This window comes from Tenrec ecaudatus, chromosome 1 (genome assembly GCF_050624435.1).
Source record: "Tenrec ecaudatus isolate mTenEca1 chromosome 1, mTenEca1.hap1, whole genome shotgun sequence".
Taxonomy (NCBI): domain Eukaryota; kingdom Metazoa; phylum Chordata; class Mammalia; order Afrosoricida; family Tenrecidae; genus Tenrec; species Tenrec ecaudatus.
Genome location: NC_134530.1, coordinates 2238629 through 2257886, shown reverse-complemented (window position 1 = coordinate 2257886; position 19258 = coordinate 2238629). Strand labels below are relative to the sequence as shown.

The 19258-nt window shown below is 48.2% G+C and overlaps 1 protein-coding gene across 3 annotated transcripts; it reads right to left on the bottom strand.

The window, feature by feature from the left end:
• Window positions 1–1998: 1998 nt before the first annotated feature.
• LOC142443008 (uncharacterized) lies at window positions 1999–18040 on the bottom strand. 3 transcript variants are annotated; one of them, XM_075544593.1, is made up of 5 exons: window positions 17882–18040; window positions 17094–17311; window positions 6219–6342; window positions 3941–4082; window positions 1999–3612 (listed from the first exon to the last, which is right to left on the bottom strand). In XM_075544593.1, exons 2-5 carry the CDS (start codon window positions 17106–17108, stop codon window positions 2463–2465), a joined length of 1431 nt encoding a protein of 476 aa, XP_075400708.1. In that variant the 5' UTR covers window positions 17109–17311; window positions 17882–18040; the 3' UTR covers window positions 1999–2462. The 3 variants fall into 3 exon arrangements, with proteins under 3 accessions (XP_075400708.1, XP_075400727.1, XP_075400717.1); XM_075544612.1 differs by having other exon boundaries at window positions 1999–3609; XM_075544602.1 differs by lacking the exon at window positions 17882–18040 and having other exon boundaries at window positions 17094–17816.
• Window positions 18041–19258: the final 1218 nt, after the last annotated feature.

The following is a 19258-nucleotide window of genomic DNA, read 5'->3' as shown; positions in this document are numbered from 1 at the left end:
TGCCCATTATCCATTCTTCCCCATCTCGTGGTCTTTTCACCTCTCTGAGTCTCTTCCATGTTCTGTTCCATCCGTCCCTCTGCAGCGCACATGGGGAAGGAAGGACAGGCCTGGCACAGTCCTCCCTTGACCTTTCCGGGAATGCGCTGGGAAAGCAACTGGAGACTGCAGGTTTGACAACCTTAGGCCTCCCTCCTCCAGAGTCTCCATTCAGAGCAAGGCCACTCCCATGCTTCTTCCTCCTATGACTTTTCTTTTTCAAATAATTTTATTGGGGGCTGCTATGACTCTTATCATAATCCATACATACATCTCCATGTGTCAAGCACATTTGTACATTTGTTGCCATCTTCATTCTCAAAACGTGGACACATTGTTACACCCTTGGGTCCTAAGAGGAAGAGAGTTCTTTGATGGGTGGTGAAGTAAACCCGAGTTTCTTTCAGAGCCAGTGAAGCCCGGGGCATCCTGTAGTTCTCTGGAGCAGAGGGACTCCGAATCAGTCCTCTAGGGGGTGGTATAATCGAATGTAGGGATCACGAAAAGCTGGGCAACCATACCACGTCCTCTGGGCACAGCAACCAAATTAGTTCCAAACCAAACGCCCTGGTCCCGTCGCATGGTCACATGCCTTCCCTGCCGCACTTGATGTGGATACTTGGTAAAGTGGAGGGATGGTGAAAGAGAAAGGCCCTCAAAGAGATGGTGTGGGGTCAGGTAGTGTTTTGTTCTGTCGTGCAGATGGTCGCTATGGGTCCGAACCAACTTGGCAGGCCCTAACAGCAATGAATGGCCAGGTGGAAGTACAGACGGGAGGTGCTTTTGTTAACCAAAGTGATACGCGTGGCAAACTTGTGGGGATGAGACCAAGCAAATAACTCCAAAAGGGAATTTGGAACTCCAAAAGGGAGTTTTGCCATCCCACTAGGCTTACAAGAAAGCCAATCCCACAGCTGACGTGGGCTTCATAACCATAAAGCTTGACGGTCGATGTGTCTCCTGGACCCAGGATCCCAGGGCTGGGAAACCTCCTGGATCCGGGAGGTGGTGGGAAGCAGCAGCAGACGAAGAGCAGTGACAGAACAAGGGTCCTAGTAAATTTCCAGCAGGTGACAGCAGAATGAGCAGGTGCCTCTGTGCAGGGGAGTCATTGACAAAGTAGGCTGTCTCTGTGCACTTGGTGGGATTAATTCTAACAATGAGTTAGATCAAAGCACGTTGTAACAAGGTTTACTGGTAAAGTGGGATCCCTCTGGGCACTCAATGGCAGAGACAGAGCTTTTAATACTTGCCCAAGCAGAACAGCTGTCAGGCCAAGGGGCTCAGGGCCAGAGAGAGATGTTCCTCTGGGCAAGGCTGAGAACAGGCTGTCCTACTCAAAGAAGTGTACCTTGAGTGTTTCTTAAACCTGAATTGTAGCCTATAATGTCCCTAATGGGCTCAAACAATTGAGGATGGCCCAGCACTGGGCACGGTTTTGTTCTGTTGTGCATAGGGGTGGCGATGCTTCAGAACTATCTCAGTGGCACAAACAACTTCCCTAAGGAACCACGCAACTTTGAGTCTAGTCCATGTGTTCTGTATGGCCATTGTAGTAAACTCCTGAAGTAGAGCACCATCGGGATAAACGGTTGTTATCAGAATGATAAAGAGATTGGAGGAGTTATGTCTGTCTTCTGTGCTAGAGGAATCTGCTCTGGGCTGGTCATCCTAACTTCTGGTTAGTATCTGCGGTGTTGGGTACACGTAGAAGTCTATGAGGCAGGAAAACTGCCCTCGCAATGGCGTCGACGGCTCATGCAGCACTGACATCAGCCTGACAAAGGCCCTTACCCACAGCCACATGGAAAAACCAGAAAGGTACTTTGCTTCCTACCAGAGTCTGTTGATGAGCGGAGCTCTCAGAGGGACACGAGGTTTCCCTCGTCTCCTACCTTCTTAGCATCAATGCAAAATGTCATTTTGCATGCTTTTTAAGAAGTCCAAAAGACTCAGATGTTTTTGTGTTACTTATATATGCATAATTTATTTAAAACGAGGCTTGTCCTATCTATCAAAAGGTGATTCGTGAAGGCTCACATGTGTGAATCACCACCACCTTGGAAAGTATCGGGGTTAAAGCTAGAACTTCCCCTTTAACATTTTCTTTAAACTACTTGGTGTCGATAGTCTGTACATCCTTTGTTTTTTCAGAAAAATGAAGGTGACTGAAAGCTCTCCCACAACACTACGCATGGATCCTTCCTTTCTGATGAATCTTCTTACATGTCTTTACGACCTCGGGGAAACGGAAGAGTGTCTCTCATTCCTGACATAAAACAAGGCTTCTTACATAAAGCGATGAGGCATGATGAAAGAATATAGGTTTCCTCCTGTTCCCTAAATTCTTCACAAGACCGATCCACAGTGAAGTAAGTGCTCCTTGAAGTGAGATGAACGGGCAAAGGCTTTCCCGTGGTGCTTTATACACAAGGCCTCTGTGTCCAGTGGGCTATTTTGTGCTGTGTGAGGTGTGAGGACTGACGGAACGCTTTCCCGCAGTCCTCGCATCTGTAAGGCTTCTCTCTGGTGTGCGTCCGGCTATGCTTTGTAAGGTACGAGGACCGACTAAAGGCTTTCCCGCAGTCCGCACACTCATAAGGCTGCTCTCTATTGTGACTCCTCAAATGATTAGTTAACGTTGAAAGATGCTTAAAGGTTTTTCCACACACTGTACATTCATAAGGCCTCTTTCCACTGTGTGTTCTTTTATGTTCGGTTAGTGTTGAGGAATAACTAAAGGCTTTCCCACATTCCTTACATTCATAAGGCTTCTCTCTGCTGTGAGTTCTTGTATGTTTAGTGAGTGCTGATGGATGACTAAAGGTTTTCCCACATTCCATACACTCATAAGGCCTTTTCCCACTGTGTGTTCTTACATGCTCAGTTAGCGTTGAGGGATAGCTAAAGGCTTTCCCACAGTCCTTACATTCATAAGGCCTCTCTCCCCTGTGAATATTCATGTGATATGTTAGTGTGGAGGGACGACTAAAGACTTTCCCACATTCTGTACATTCATAGATCCTCTCTTCACTGTGAATTCTTCTATGTCTATTTAGTGTGGAAGGATGACTAAAGGCCTTTCCACATTCCTTACATACATAAGGCCTCTCTCCACTGTGAATGTTTACATGATTAGTTAGTGTTGCTGGTTGCCTAAAGGCTTTCCCACATTCTTTACATTCATAAGGCCTCTCTTCGCTGTGTGTTATTCTATGTTCATTGAGGCATGGGGAACAACGGCAAGGTTTCCCATAACGTATACAGTTATAGGGTTTCTCTCCAGTAAGCGCTTTTAAGTGAGGATTTAAATAAGAGCAGCTGCAGATTCCTCCACATTCCTTGTACTGAAACGATTTGTATCCACTGTAAGGGCTGATGTGATGGCTGAACGTGTTATCGCCATCCTCACAAAATTCAAAAGAATTCGCACCAGCGGGAGTTCCCTTGAGTATATTAAAATTTGCAATCTGGCAGAAGAACTTTCCATTGCGCTCATCTTCTTTCTGGTCCGTTACTTGAGGCTCTCTAGGAGCGCAGATGCCCTCTACGTCCTCTACCACACAGTTCCTGCTGAAAATAAGGGGTAGAGTGTTAGGATGTGCGTTTTTCACCATTTCAAATCCGCCATTCACAACGACTGTGCATCCGTCGTGCTGAGTTGTTCCCACGCTGCACGGGCACAATCATCGAACAGAGCACCTTCGCCAAAGTCTTGCCAAATAAAGAGGCTTTCTGATATGAGGTACAACCAAACTATGTCATAAATACTCAATAGCTGACTCTCCTTTATGGAAATACTGTATTGTAAAAACTAGATAAACACATTATTTATTTATTCAGACTCTGTTTTACACACACACACACACACACACGAACACGCATGCCATGGGCATGATACCTCAGAGGCCTTTCCTCGTGGTCGTCGTGATCTTCACTGCCACAGCTTCCTCCTAATACAGACGACCAGGACTCGTTCTTCATGAATCGCATGATTATATGTTCGCCTGAACACTCTTGTCTGTGATCGTCCTGTTGAGAAACTGACATAGGCCAAGAAATTTATGAGCATCAAAGCATCGGTGAGGACTAGACAAGGCAACTAGTTTTCCCAGGAGTTTGGCCGACCAGAGGGTCAGAAACTTCTTGAGAAATAATTACATGATCATTGAGGGAGAGTAAGTAAACTAGGGTGTAAGTAGGCATGCAAAGCAATGCGTGTATGTAAAAGGAATGTTTTAAAACTTTTCATTGGGAATTAGAGGTGATCACTCACATAGTAGATCACCTCTCTTAAGTTCAACAACTTATCATACCTCCCAGTGTCTTGTCCTGGTTCCATCATTGTTCTCCATCTCCCTTTTGTTCAAAGTGTCACGGACCACCAGAAGAACCAACAAATCTGCCTTCAAATAAGTATAGCCAGACAGCTCCGTAGGGGCAAGGACTGGGAGACTGTCTCATGAACTATGGACAGGACATCATACTTGGTACAGTAGAGGGCCGTGAAAAAGAGGAGGCCCTTCTCCAAGGTAGACTGGCACAGTGGCTGCAACAATGGGCTCCCACATAAGAACAATGGGGAGGATCGTGCAGGACCCGGCAGGGCTGCTCCTGTGGTGGGCGAGGCCTCTGTGAGTCAGAGCTGCTCAATGGCACCTGACAGCAACCACCACACTCTTGGTGACAAACTGTCCCCTTCACCCAAGTTAACACTAGTCTACCCAGTGGGTGTATAAGAATACTAAGAGAAAACTAGAGGACGTTTCCCCCCAGAAGTCAAGAGAGAACTAAGAAAAACAAAAACTTTAAGTCAGTTCAGTTACGTGTGGAGGTTCAGCTCCTTGAAGTCAAATGGTTTCCCAAGCTGATTTCTTCTAATATAATTCTATCCAGCCAGGTCTCTGCCTTTAAAGGACACTCGCCTTCCTTTGTTCCCAACATAATGGCTCCATATAAATCCTCTCTACTACGCTCAGATCTTTCCTTTGCTTGAAAAGGAGAGAAATTCACATGGTTCACATGGTACTCACCGAGAGAGCAGCTCATGAGCACAGCACCAACCAAGGAGCAAATCTCCCTGATACCATGCCAATCGTGTGGTCTCCAGAGACTCCAAAGTTGGTGACATGCAGTGAATTCTTTGCTGTGACCCTTCTGGCTAAAGTCCTTCAGATTGTGACGTAGTGCAAGTCATAGCTCTATGCTTGTGGTGATAGTCTCAGGTTGGACCGAGATGTCTACGATGTTTGTGAGGTCGAATTCAGATGACGTGTGTGTTCTTAGGTCACCTCCTTACCAGACTGAGGAATCAAAGTTACCACTCTGAGTATCCTTGGGGTGGGGTGGGTGTGGTCTGCATTCAATATATAGAAATACGTTCACAGAGTCCACTCTCTTGCTCTGCATCTGCATCTAGTGCCTCCAGCTCCTGGAACACGATACACTAGCCTGTCATCTGACTGGCCCGCTAGCTTCAACAGCCTTTGGAGTTAATAGCCTGTCACCTGACCCACTGATTAAGGTTCATCAGTTCCTGAAACCACGTGAGTGAAGAGAATCTTCCAGATTGACCTGCGACTCGTGGATTTGGGACTCGCCACCCTCAACAACCACACCAGCCATTTTTCTCGAGGATTTGGACCCTCTGCAAGAAGCTGCAGAGGATTATGGGATCCTAAGACTTGAGGGAGACTACTTGAGGGGAGGAGGAGTTGACCTCAGAGATGATGGAGAGGCACAGCAGTTTGGAAAAGGTGGACGTTCAGGGCATCATTGATCCCTGCGCAGAGTGATCAACTGTGGGCCTTCAGAAAGAAATTAGACATGCAGATGGACAGTTCTAAGAGTGCTTGCCAAAAAAATAAGTCTAATTGGTCATAAACCGAGTAAAACACTATAAGTCTCTTTCTTTGGCCCTAGAGTACCTGGATACCAACGCTCACATTCACAAGGACCTAAAGACGTAAAAGCTTGAGAAATACAGAGCTAGTTGAACCCACAAGATGTTTAGTTTCATGGAGAGATCACTAGGGTCTAACCCGTGTCAGGTCAATGAGACTGTCTGTCCCGTTTGCCAATGATCTTCCCATGCCACAACCCAAATGCTGTAAGAGGTCGAACAGAACAATGTATTTATATGCAAAGGAAGTGATTTAGAAAGCAGAAGCCATCTCTACCTGAGTCCAGGTTCCTAAAGGTTTCCACCATGACATCTCTGTACAGTGTCTTCTGGGAAGAATCCAGCAGAGCCCACTCTTCTTGGGTAAATTCGATGGCCACATCCTCAAATGCCAGTGAATCCTGCAACATCACACATAGGCCGGATCAGCAAGGTGTCACATTCCCCAAACCACCCTTTGGCTGCGAGGTCACTGCAGGGTCCACAGGAGAACAGGTCTCAGTGAAGCTTCCGGACGGAGACCCGGTCATGAAGATGGGACAGTCTGTCCTTTTCTGAAGGACGAGCCACTGAGACCGTTGCCAACATCAACACAGCAGTGTCAGAGGTGGTGCTCCCAGGTCGGAAGGCGCTCGAGGCTGAACTTCAGGAGAACGGACGGCCTCCTCCAAGGAGAGTCGGCCTCAATGGCGTGGGTGGAATAAAGCTCGGGGAACCTTCACTTGCTGGCTGGACATGACTCAAAAGGAGAAGACCCCGCTGCAGCCATCTATTGATCACCAGAATGTGAGTATGAATGTGCACAGTATGAATCCAGGGAAACCCCGTCGTCAAAAATGAAATGAAACACAGGGAGGTCAATAATCTAGATATTGGTGAGCTGGAAATGAACTGGCATTGACTGTCTTAAATCACATAGCCTTGTCATTTAATATCCTAGGAACAACGACTTCAAGAGGCATGGCCACAGCCACTGTCAAAAAGACCATTCCACGCTCTCAAGATCCACCCGCGAGTACAATGCCGTCTCTGTGGGCAGCTGACACCAGGGATAATGGACGGGGTGGTCAGTGAAGTTAACTTGCTGTGGCTCCTTTCTGTACAGCCTGTGACTGCCGTGTGGGGGCTGGCTGGGAGCCCGCCATCAGGGTGCAGGGGACGCTAACAGAGTCATTCCGTTTTGGCTCTCTGTTGGGTACATCAGGGAGCCAAGTCAGTAGTTAGCACCTACTTCTGCAAAGGCTGGCTTCTCTGTCAGAGAAATGCACACTGAGAGAAACCCTCCTCAGAGTCCTCTCCGCCTTATTTGCCTGCTCCCATCCAGTCAAGTGGCAGGAACTATACAGACGACAATTCCACTTTACTGCACACCCACCTGATAGGGACCAGCCTTTTGCGTATCCTTCGAAGACACATTATACACACAATGAGATCGTTACTGCAGTTAGCGCCTCAATTTTAAGGTTTTAGTCCAATGGCTCCCCAAAGCACTGCTTGAATAAACGCCATCACAAAGAGATGATCTTTGAAGCGTGATCAAAGCTAATGAAGATGACTGGATGGACCAAACCTAACCAATCTTGGGATCCAGAGAGCAAGGTGTAATCAAAGCCATGCATTCGGAGGGCAACTGCTGGGCCACTTAAATTCAAGGCAGATGCCAACTCAGCAGGTTATGGTGGCCCCTTTGGGGGATCCCCAAGGGGCAGTGGGTAGAGCCTTTCTTAGAGGACACTGAATGATCGCAGAGCCATATTACGAAGAAGCTTTAAAAAAGAAAGAAAACGGCATTTGGTATTTTTTCCCCCCAAAACACAAAACATGCATCTGCTTATTCTTAGCTGATAGCAAGGGCTGACCTCCAGGGATTTCAACTGGAAACCAAATGTCAGCCACCCTATAGCCCTGTCTCTGCCCACTCAGACTCTTAGCCACAAGCTCAAGAACACGGAACAGGAGACTGATGTTAGGGACTCAAAGATGCCAACACTGCCGTCTTAACACAGTCAGGCTGCAAACGCACAGCCCACCAGGGAGGGACGGGGAGACGCATGCACGCCCTCACAGTTGTACAGGCCTCGTGGGAAAGAGGCCGGGAAACAGCTCCCTCACATGTTGATTTTTCAGTCTTCACCAAGGCCTGTCATAAATTTACACCTGTGGTTTTTTTCCTTTCCCATATAGGCGTATGCTCCTGAATCGTCAGAACATACAGCATCCCTGAAAGAAATCCCCAGACACGGAGAGAACTATTTCCACATTCATATCCTCATTTCCTTGGGGAAAGAAACCATTTAACCCAATGGTTCTCAACCTGTGGGTCGCGACCCGTTTGGTGGTCCAACGACCCTTTCACAGGGGTTGCCCAATTCCTAAAAGTAGCAAAATGACAGTGATGAAGTAACAACAAAATTAATTTTATGGGTGGGGTGGGTGGGGACAGTCACCACCACATGAGGAACTGTATTAAAGGGTCTTGGCATTAGGAAGGCTGAGAACTGATATAACCTGTCTCTCAAAGACCCGACACAAAATAAACACAAGGCATTGAGAATCCCAGAGGGACGGGTAGCTTTCCTCCTAATTCTAATGGACAAAAGTTAAGCGTGACAACCAGATTCGCCTTGGTAATTTGGGAACGAGCAGCCTGAGACGATGGCGTTTGCTGTTGGGTGCTGTTCGGTCAGTTTCAACTCGCAGTCACCCATGCACTGCCCAGCACCGCCTTCCTCCCAACTGTCGCCGGCCATTACATTGAGTCCACGCGGCAGCTCCTTGACGGCGTCCCTCGGTTGTGCTCACCTTTCACTTTACGCAGCAGGCTGTCATTTGCCAAAAACTGGTCTCTCTGGACAACTTGTCCCAAGTGTGTGAGAGAGTCTTGCCACCTCCCTTCTCAGGAGCCTCTGGCTGCACTTCTTCCCAGTGGGTCTGTTTGCCGTCCGGGCGGCTCATGGCACTCTCCAGACTCTGCCCCGCCACGAGCAGTGCCACTGAGGCCAGCGTTGGACAACCTCTGCATTCTGTGGAGTCACCTTTCTTTGGGAAGGGCACACATACGGATTTCTTCCCGCTGGATGGCACAGGCCATGAGTGCTTTCAGTGTTTGCTCAGCTTGTTGGAAGGTTTCAGCCTGATTTCTATTGATTCCAGGATCCTTGTTCATGAATGCCTCCCAGGCAACTTCAGACGTCTTACTTCAGTCCCGTTGGTTCTCGATCACACGCCGCCTCTGGAACTGGCTGAATGTCGCCTCGTGCTTTTTGGTACAATGGCTGCATATTCCATCATCTTTTGGTGCTTCCTGAACGACTCACTATTTTTCCCGTAGAATCCGTCAGTATTTCGATTTGAGGCTTGGCCTTTCCCCGTCAGTTCTTTCTGTTTGAGACCCAGAGTATGTCCCTCCCTTTGGGATGGCTAGTTCCAGGTCTCTGTACGCACCACACTCTGATCTGTCTTCTCCAGCTAGCCTTTGACATTTCCTATCCAGCTCCTTGACTTCAGTTCTTCCATTTGCTTCAGACAGACTACATCCAAAGGCAAGTATGAGCGTCTCTTCCAACACCCACTTTGACTTTTTTTCTCTTTCCTAAATTTTAAATGAACTGTTTACTTTGTATATGACGTTGTTGAAGTCATTCCATACCTCATCCAGCGTTCCGTTATCAGTGGTCAGTGTGTCAAATCTGTTAAGGTGGGACACACAAGTTCCTAGGGGGTGGGGCTGGGGGTTGTTCTGTTTTGATCTCATGGACTTGTTTTCCTTTTCCTCAACTTCAACCTGAACTCAATGATCTGTGCTAAGGGACCCCTGACCTCACTGTGGCTGCTAACAGTGAACTTCTCCATGACCTTTCCCTGCTGATATAGCCTATTTGATTCCTGCATATTTCACCCAGCAAGCTCGTTTCTGTTGGTGGAAAGGAAAGCATTTACGATGCCTTGCCAAATTCTAGATGCCATCGCCAGCTTCCTTTCTGTCACCAAGGGCATCCGTCCTCTGTTTCATGCCTTTGCATTTTGATAGCCAACAGTTATCAATATAGCCTGATCGAATGTCCGAGCAACATCAGACTAAAAGGTTGGTGGAATTCCTCCATTTCCTCCTCGATGTCTTAGTAGTTGGTTTGTAAATGGGCACCGTAGCTGCATTCACTGGCCTTCCTTACAGGGTATGGGTATGTCCTATAGAGATCTTCACATGTGCCCTTCACAATGTGTGGGGCACAGCTTGCTTGCATTCGCCATTCCTGGCATAGTAAATCATCAGTGTCTGGCTCGGAATGGCCGGTGGCGGTGCATTTCAGGTCACTCATGCCTGGGAGCCCTGGCGGCATCGTGGGCTGTGCGATGAGGGGCTAACTGGAAGGCCAGCATTTAGGACCCCAAAGTTGCTCCGCATGAAACAGATGACGCTGCCCACTCTAATAAAGAGTTAACGTCCCAGACATCCAACAGGCAGGCCTCTCCCGCCCTCTAGGGTCACTACGAGTCTGAATCAAATCAATGGCAGGAGGGTGACGTGAATGGAGTACCGCCTGTGGGAGTAAGATCTTCCATATCTTTATTTGCTGATGGGGCGCAAGTGAAAATAAGAAGCCACTGCTAAAATCCATTAATAAAATTTCCAACCTATAAAATATGAATCTAGGAAAATGGAAAGCCATCAAAAATGAAAGGGAACACATACAGATGTACATTCTAGTGAGCTGAAATGGACTGCCTTCGAGCATTCTAAATCAGGAAATGATGTGGCTCACTATCCTAGAAATAAAATAATCAGAGGAAGGGTGTTGCCTAAACTGTCAAAAAAGGCCACTCCAAGGTCTATCTGGAAGAACAAGGCTGTCTGCGATCAGACAATGTCTCTCCACATTCATGGAAATCCAAACCATACAAGTGGTTACTCACACTTATGACCAACCAACATAGCTCATGATGGAGAAATTGAAGATTCTGCCAACGTCTTCCATCTGCACTGGATCACACTTGCAGTTAAGATGCACCAATAACTGCTCGCAAGTAGAATGCGAACACTGGAAACAGAGGGAGGGACATGGGTTGCAAAATATGGTCTTACTGATAGAAACGAGGCTAGAAATTCCATGAACAAACTTTTGCAAGACCAACGACTGCGTCACAGCAAATACTTCTTTTCAACAACACAAACAACGGATATACACATGGACTTCTCCAGATGGGATACACAGATATCACATTAACTCCATCTGCGGGAAGGGATGATGGAGAAGCCCCATATCTACAGCTAAAACCAGGCCAGGACCTGGCTGTGGAGCGGACCACCAACGGAGCACATGCAAATTCAGGTTGAAGCTGAAGAAAATTAAAACAGGTCCATGAGAGCCAAAATACTACCTTGAGTCTATCCCCCCTGAAGTTCAAGAACATCTCAAGAACAGACTTGCTGCTAATGACAGAACATCATTCATGAAGAAGCAACAGGTCATTAAAAACACAGGAAAGAAGCAAAAGGTCAAAGTGGATTCAGAAGAGACTCTGAAGCTTGCTGTTAATTGTCGAGTAGCTGAGGGAAGTGGCGGAAATTCGAAGTTACAGAAACGAAGAGAAACTTCACAGATAGCTTGAGAAGACAAAGTCAGACATTACCATCATGGGCACGGTCCTGGGGCTGGAACACCAAAAGGAAGCCCACACTCTGCATAACGTAAAGGGAAAGGACTCAAGAAAACGCCAAGCCTCAACTTGAAATAGCGAAGGATTCTGTGGGCAAAATATTGACTGAGTCAGGCGGTTATCAAAAGAAAATGGAAAGTATACACAGAGGCACTGTAGAAAAGGGAAAAAAATTAGTTGACATTCGACCATTTCATCAAGTAGCATCTGAGCAAGCACCAGTGGTGCTGAAGGAAGAAGTTCAAGCTGCACTGAGAGCATCAGCCAAAACCAAGGCTCCAGGAGTTGATGAAATAGTCACTGAAATATTTCAAGAGCCGGTGGAGCACTCAAAGCACTGAGTCACCAATGCCAAGAAATTTGGAAGACAGCTACCTGGCCAACTGACTGGAAGGGATCTGTACTTGTACCCATTCCACAGGAAGACGACGCAACAGAATGCTCGAGTTACAGAGCAATATCATATGCAAGTAAAAGTGTTCCTGAAGATCACCCAACAAAAGTTGCAAGCAGCATATCACCAGGGAGCTACCAAAGATTCCGGCCGGATTCAAGAGGGCGTGGAAAATTCATGGCGGCCCTCTTGCTGCTGTCGGGTGGATCTGGCTCAAAGCTGTGAACACCAGAAAGATGCTTACTTGTGTTTCCTTGACTATGCCAAGGCACGGACTCTGTGGACCATAACAAACTATGGGTGACCTTGAGAAGAATGGGAAATCCAGAACATTTCATTGTGCTCATGAGGAGCTTGTATATGTATCAAGAGGCAGTGTGTGAGCAAAACGTGGGAATGGTGCACGGTGTGAAATCAGGAAAGGTGTCAGTGAGGGCCGTATCCTCTCACCATACTTGTTCAATCTATATGCTGAGCAGATCGTCATAGAAGCTAGATTATATGAAGAAGAGTACCCCACCAGGATTGGAGGAAGGCTTGTGAACAGCCTGCAATATGCAGACAGCACAACCCTGCCGGCCGACAGTGAGGAGCACTTGCTGATGAAGGACTGCAGTCTTCAGTATGGATTACAACTCAACGTCAAGAAAGCAGAAATCCTCAGCTGGACCAATAGGTGACGTGATGAATGGAGACAAGGCGAAGCGGACAAAGATTTTGTCTGGCTTGGGTCCACCATCAATGCCCATGGAAGCAGCCGTCAAGAGATCACGCAATGTACTGCACTGGGTACACCTGCTGCCCAAGACCTCTTGGCTGCTGAAAAGCTGGGGGGTTACTTTGAGGACTAAGGTGCGCCTGACCCAAGCCCTGCTATTTTCAATCACCTCATGTGCATGAGAAAGTTAGACACAAATAAGGAAGACCAATGAAGAGCTGATGCACGTGAATGATGGTGCTGGGCAAGAACCCCGAAAGCTCCGTGCATTGCCAAAAGAACACACAGATCTGTCGTAGAACAGGTTTAAGCAAAATGCTTCTTCGAAGGAGGATGGGAGGCTCCATCTCACGTATTTGGATGTTATCAAGCGAGACCAGTCCCTGGGAAGGGTCGTCATGCTTGGGGAAACCGAGGCCGGCGGGGGAGGAAAACCCTTGATGAGATTCACTGCCATGTGGCCACAATGGGCCAAAGCACAATTGTGAGGATGTGCAGGCTTTCCTTTGCTGTGCATCTAGGTAGCTACGGGCCAGAACCCACTCAGCAGAACCTAACAACATTTCCAGTCCCAGGAACCCACAGGGCAGTCCCACTGTGGCCTTCCTGGTCACCACCACGTCAAGTAGGACGGCTCTTCCTCCAACAAACAGGCCCCGAAATGATGTTATGGCCCAGGAGTAGCACTACCTGGCATCATCTACCCTACAGTCGGGAAGAGAAGTGCAGGAACGGATACATGCACATCCCGGCTCACTGCAACACTGATCACAGCAACAAGAAGATGTCAGCAACATCAACACTCATTAACACGAATGGATAAATAAGCTCCGGAACATCCACACAATGAAAGACATGTTGTTGTTGCTAGGTTCCATCAAGTTGGCTCCAGCCCTCAGTGACCCACTGCACAGCAGAACCACAGTCTGCCCTGTCCTACGCCTTCCTCACAATCGTTCCTGTGCTGGGCCCGTTGTGGTAGCCACTGTGTCCATCATCTTCCTCTTATTTGCTGCCCCTCCACTTTACCAAGGAAGCAGACGCTGAACATCTTATGCACAAAAGGAGTAGTGCCCATCGATAAACAAGAATCATGCAAACGTGACGCCGTGACATGAATGGGTGGAGGATATCATGCGAGGTGAAGTCAGTCAAACGTGAAAGGACACATACTGCATGCGACCGACGTTATTTAAAAAAAGGGAAGGAAAGTGCTCACACCAGACAAAACAGAACAGATGGTGACCAGGGGCGAGAAGGCGGGAAGGAGGGGCAATAGGCGGCAGAGGTTCATTGGGGTCACGGGGGAGAGAACCTCCTACAAGAGGGAGATGGGGGAAAGGCTAGTAGGAAGAAACTGGGAAACCTGGGTGAGATTCCCGAAGCTGTTTAAGTTGTTGAATGCAAAAACATCACTCTGATGTGTACATGCCCACCTAACTTATAAGTCAAAGTTTTTGGGGGAAAGATTCCATTTCTAATCTGTACTGGTAATGGTGAGAATTTGTGTGGCTAAACAGCAAGGTTTACAGCGGTTACTTCTAGGTTAGCAGTTTTTAACCTTCCTCACGCCGCCACCCTTTCGTACAGCTCCTCGTGGTGTGGTGACCCCCCAACCATAACATTATTTTCGTTGCTACTTCTTCACTGTCATTTTGCTCCTGTGATGAATCAGGCGACCCCTGTGAAAGGGTCGTTTGACCCCAAAAGGGGTCGCGACTGACAGGTTGAGAGCCGCTGCTCTAGGGTGAGCTTTTGGGATGATGCCTGAGTTTTCCTTTCTTCATGTTCACCTTTCTCTTAGATGTTTTTGCAACAGGCATGTAACACTTCTATATCTAAAAACCCTAAACAGTAATCTATGATGTGGAAACCAAAAAACTCCTGGCAAGATGATTAGGACGGTTTAAAATAAAGCTGTTCATCTGCAGGCAGCTGGAAGAAAGCTGTGACGGAGCAGAGGAGTAGGGGTGAACCGCTATGAAGCACACTTTGAAGTTCCATTGCCATTCGAAGGGCACTCTATCGGGGAAACACAACAGTTGTACTTTTACACACAATAGAAATCCACTGATGCTTAGCTAGAGCTTCCTAGTCCAAGTTAAAACTACTTGAAATTTAATCACTTAAAGCTTAATTAAGAAGTAGTACAATAAATTTATTTGCATAAAATCTAACTCAGGACACTCTCTTGACACAGAAAGCTCGAGCTATCAGTCAGCACATCTATTTTAATATGGGAAATAGTTCCAAAGTGGCTCGAAGCGTTCAACACACCAGCTCTTCTGGCGCAGTGGGTTACAGAAAGCTTCAAGATCCTTCTCGATATTTAAATAAGGCGAACGGTCGCTTTTAGGGCTGTTAAAACGGGCATTCCTCTGTGGGTGAGAAGGTTTACATGCTGTCCATTCAAAACAAACTGATCCCCAAATTTGCTAACAGTGGAAATGGTACCCCTGGGAATGTAAATCCACTCATCTCTTAGTAGGTTCAGTTTCTCTAGCTCAAAAAGAACCCTTAATTTTGCATTCTAATCCGACACTGTATGGAACAGCCAGAAATAACAGCCATGTGTCACCAGCTCTCGGCACAGGACGGCCCAGAAGACAAGTTAAATGGACCACCAGCTTCTCAGGAAGCTTCACACTGGACTTGCGGGCATTTCTGATTTCCTCATCTCTATGGACACATGGCAAAACTGGCCTGTGAATGGAACTGCACAATTTCTTTAAACAACAACTTACTCTATTTGAAAACAACAAAATTATACATGATTAGCTTATAAGTGAAACTACGTGACACTGTATTTATAATACTGGACATTACACATTTGAGCTACTGGGTGCCATGTATCATAAGGGTCGCTCAGTCAGACTATTTCTGTCCACTGCACCGTTTGTCATTACACGTGATCTTTACTTGCTAAGAACTTCCTCACTGTGCTTGTATGTATGAATGAAGTAATGCTTTCATGAATGGGACGAGTTTATTGGATTAATGCTCAATTTAGGTTCCCATCAAATTGATGTGTGTCTGTAGAGACAGGTAAACAAGTGAGTGTTGAGATTAGAAGGCTTAGAAGAAAATGAATTTGGATGTCTATTTGTCTCATAAAATGGATAGAAGTCTGCATAAACGGTAGGAGGTGTATGTAAAAAACCGGGGTCTGTCACTGTCGTTGAGGAAGTTGAAACGCATCAAAACGACTCGTCCTGTAAACCTAGTGTTGAAGTATACAGTGAAATACTCCACCAGTTTTTTTAAAAAAAGAGGATGGTTTAGACGGCCTCAACAATAATCCAGGTGGGACCATGCTCCGGCATCACTTATTCCTTCAGTGAAGTAATGACGGTGGCAAGGCCCGCACATGACCGCAGAAACAGTCAGATTTCTTCCCCGAGCAATGCGCTCTCCCTTTGCCCCATCACAGCGGGTAGCAGGCAGAGCTGTGGGTTCAGATCTGCACAGTTCAAGGGCCTCCGAAAGGCCAGGAACACTGTTCACAGGGATGGGCGGGGATGCTGCTGGGGGATCTGCGCTTCACCTCGTCACTCAAGCTGCTTCATTTCCAGGATCTGGACAAGGAATTCGGTTACTCAACATACGGCCCCAAGGCCCAGAGTGTGATGTTTAGGCCCCGTGGTACCTTTGGGACTTCATAATAAGGTACCCCAAGCATGAAGGGCTTGAAAAACCCACACGTATAGAGGTAGGTCTCCGTGACAACAGCTGTGGTGATTACATAACTTCATGTCAACTTGTTAGATAGGTTAGAAGGGTGGAGGCTAGCCTGTCAATCAGGTGGCAGCTTGATGACCTCATTTTGGAGGTGTGGCAGGTATAAAAATAGCTCGCTGAAGGTCAGAGCTCCACTCTCTGCTTCCTCTCCCTGAGAGACATTCCTGTTGACAAGACACCTGGAGCTACACTGATGGAGCCAGAGCCCCGGAGCTGGAGGAGCCACGTGGAGAGCCACGCAGGGGCTGAGACGCTCCCACGAGGCTTTCCACCCGCTGGTCTGGGGGCTCCCTGCTTTCGTTATCGTTGCATGTGCTGAGTGAGTCTGTGGAAGAGCTCATGGACTGGTATCCAGACAGATGGGCTAATATTGGACTTAAGGATTTGATCTGGACTAGGCAGGGCTGTTTGCTTTCTCAATATACAATTACCCTTTGCTATGAAGCTCTTTCTTGTATACGTGTGTCTATGAATTTGTTTCTCTCCTCCACCGGGAGGAACACAGTGGCACAGGGCCTCGCCTTTCTAACACCCGTTTGCTCGCAGAAGAAACACAGCACAGAGTTGCCCCCCTCCCCCCACCTTATCATCTATAAACTTGACTCGCTTTTACTGGGAATGCCCCAGGTCTCTTTGGTACTCACCATTCCCTGGCTCATTTCTCAACCTCTAATTGAACGCCCCAAGTAAGACGGGCAGCAGTGTCGGAGAGCCACCGGGCAGTCTGCAGGCAGAGAAAGCTTTGGTCCACAAAGCCAGTCAAAGCCTTCGAACCTCCTCCCTCGGACTACAGGGATCTGCAACGCCGTCACCTGGGTCCAGATGCCTATACTGGACTCCTTCTCTCGGGCATGGCCGGGACCTGAGAAGGGAGAAGGAGGCAGAGCAGAGGGGATGGGATAAACAGAGAGGCAGGGTCCTGGCCTTCTGTCCTCTTAGACGGCGTGGCTCCCTGCTTGCAGAAAAGGCGCCGTTTGCATTGTGGTGCTGGGGAGGATTGTCAAAGTGCCCCGGGACTGCTGCATGGGCAAACCGGCCCGTCGTGGAAGCAGCACCGTCAGAATGCGCCTCAGGGGCCCAGCTGCTGAGACTCCGCCTTACACACTTCAGACATACTGTCAGGAGAGACCAGTCCCTGGAGAAGCGGGGACATCGCGCTCGGTCGAGTGGAGGGGAGCGGAGTATAAGCAAGGCCCTCAAGAGGGGGGACGGACGGGCGGACGCACGGACAGAGGCTGCAACAATGGGCTCGGGCATAGGATCGAGGGTGAAGATGGCGCCGGAGCCGGCAGCGTTTCGTTGGGTGGCACCAAAGGGTCGCTCTGGGGTCGCAACCCACTGCAGGGTTCCTGGCAGCCGCCTCCCGGGGGACGCGCGGACCCTGCTCGCCGGCTCACCTCCCTGCTGCCCTGCAGGTCTCGCGAGACCTTACCTGTAAGCGCACAGAGACGCCGTGCAGGCGCCGCCGAGCGCGCGCGGGGACGGAAGCCGCGGGTTCGCGCGCAGCCCCGGGAGGATGGAGGGAACCGGGCGCGGGAGCCGGAGGGGCGGGCCTGCGCGCCAGCCGGGAGCTCTTGTGCGCGGAACGCTCGGAAGGGCCCCAAGTCGGACCAGCAGAGGCGACGCACACGAGGGCGCCACAAGAGATGGCTCCGGAGCACTTCCGCTTCCGGCCTCGCCGCGGCGTGCAGTAGCGAACAGGTCTGCGTTCTGACACAGATTGCCACGGCTGCAGGCGCGTGCTGTAACTTGGCCTGGGGTTTCAGATCTGTGCGCTGTAACCTTATTGTCTTCATGGGAAAATGCTGTGTAAGAAAGAAAAATGCGATGTCTTAAAATACTTATATCACCTGTTTCTTGGGAGGTGTGTCTTAAAAAAAAGTGAATGAATGGGGCAAGCTTTACTTTGGTTGCTCACGAAAGAAACCAAGACAAGCCCCCTTAAAGAAAAAGAGGAAGGGAAAGGATTTCCAGCTTTCTAAGGAAAAATAAAAAACGCACAAAGTCACTGCACCAAAAAGAACTGGTCTTCCACCGTTTCAGGAGGTAGCAGATGAGCAAGAAAAAATGGTGCTGAAGGAGGAAGTTCCATCAGCACTGAAGGCATTAGCCAAAAACAAAGCTCCAGGGGTGACGGAATACAAACTGGAATGCTTCTGCAAGCTGAAGACGCACTGGAAGCACTCACTCCTCTGTGCCGGGAAATTCAGAAGAGAGCTATGTGGCCAACTGACTGAAGGGAATCCATCTGTGTGCCTGTGCCACAGAAAGATGGCCCAGCGGCATGCACACACTATAGAACATGATTATTGATATCACATACAAGCAAAATGTTGTTGAAGGTCATACACAGGGAGCAGCCAGAGGGTCAGAACGAATTCAGGAGAGGAAATGGAACATGGGGTATCATTTCTGATGTCAGTTAGTTCAAAGCAGAGAATCCCAGAAATATGTTGTCGTTGTTGTTAGGTCTATCAATTCAGCTCTGATGCACAGTGACCCCATGCACAACAGGTCAAAACACTACCGGGACCTACACACCATCCTCACAGTCGGTCCTATGCTTGAGCCCCTTGGTGCAGCCACTGTGTCCACCCATCTCCTTGAGGGCCTTCCCCTCTTTTTCTACCCCTCTGCTTTACCAAGCATGATGTCCTTCTCCAGGGACTGATCTCTCCTGATAGCATGTCCAAAGTATGTAAAACAAAGTCTTGCCATCCTTGCTTCTAAGGAGCACTGTGGCATTACTTCTTCCAAGACAGAGCGGATTGTCTTTTTTTTTTCTTCAAGAAAGAAAACCTTGTAGTTA

Bases quoted from the DNA above. Each gene is read 5' to 3' on its own strand.
- LOC142443008 (XM_075544593.1), bottom strand. The intron at 4,083-6,218 runs GTAGAGATGGCT...GGCCTATGTCAG, and splicing joins CTTTAGGAACCTGGACTCAG to TTTCTCAACAGGACGATCAC. The intron at 3,613-3,940 runs GTATCATGCCCA...CCTTATTTTCAG, and splicing joins CACGAGGAAAGGCCTCTGAG to CAGGAACTGTGTGGTAGAGG.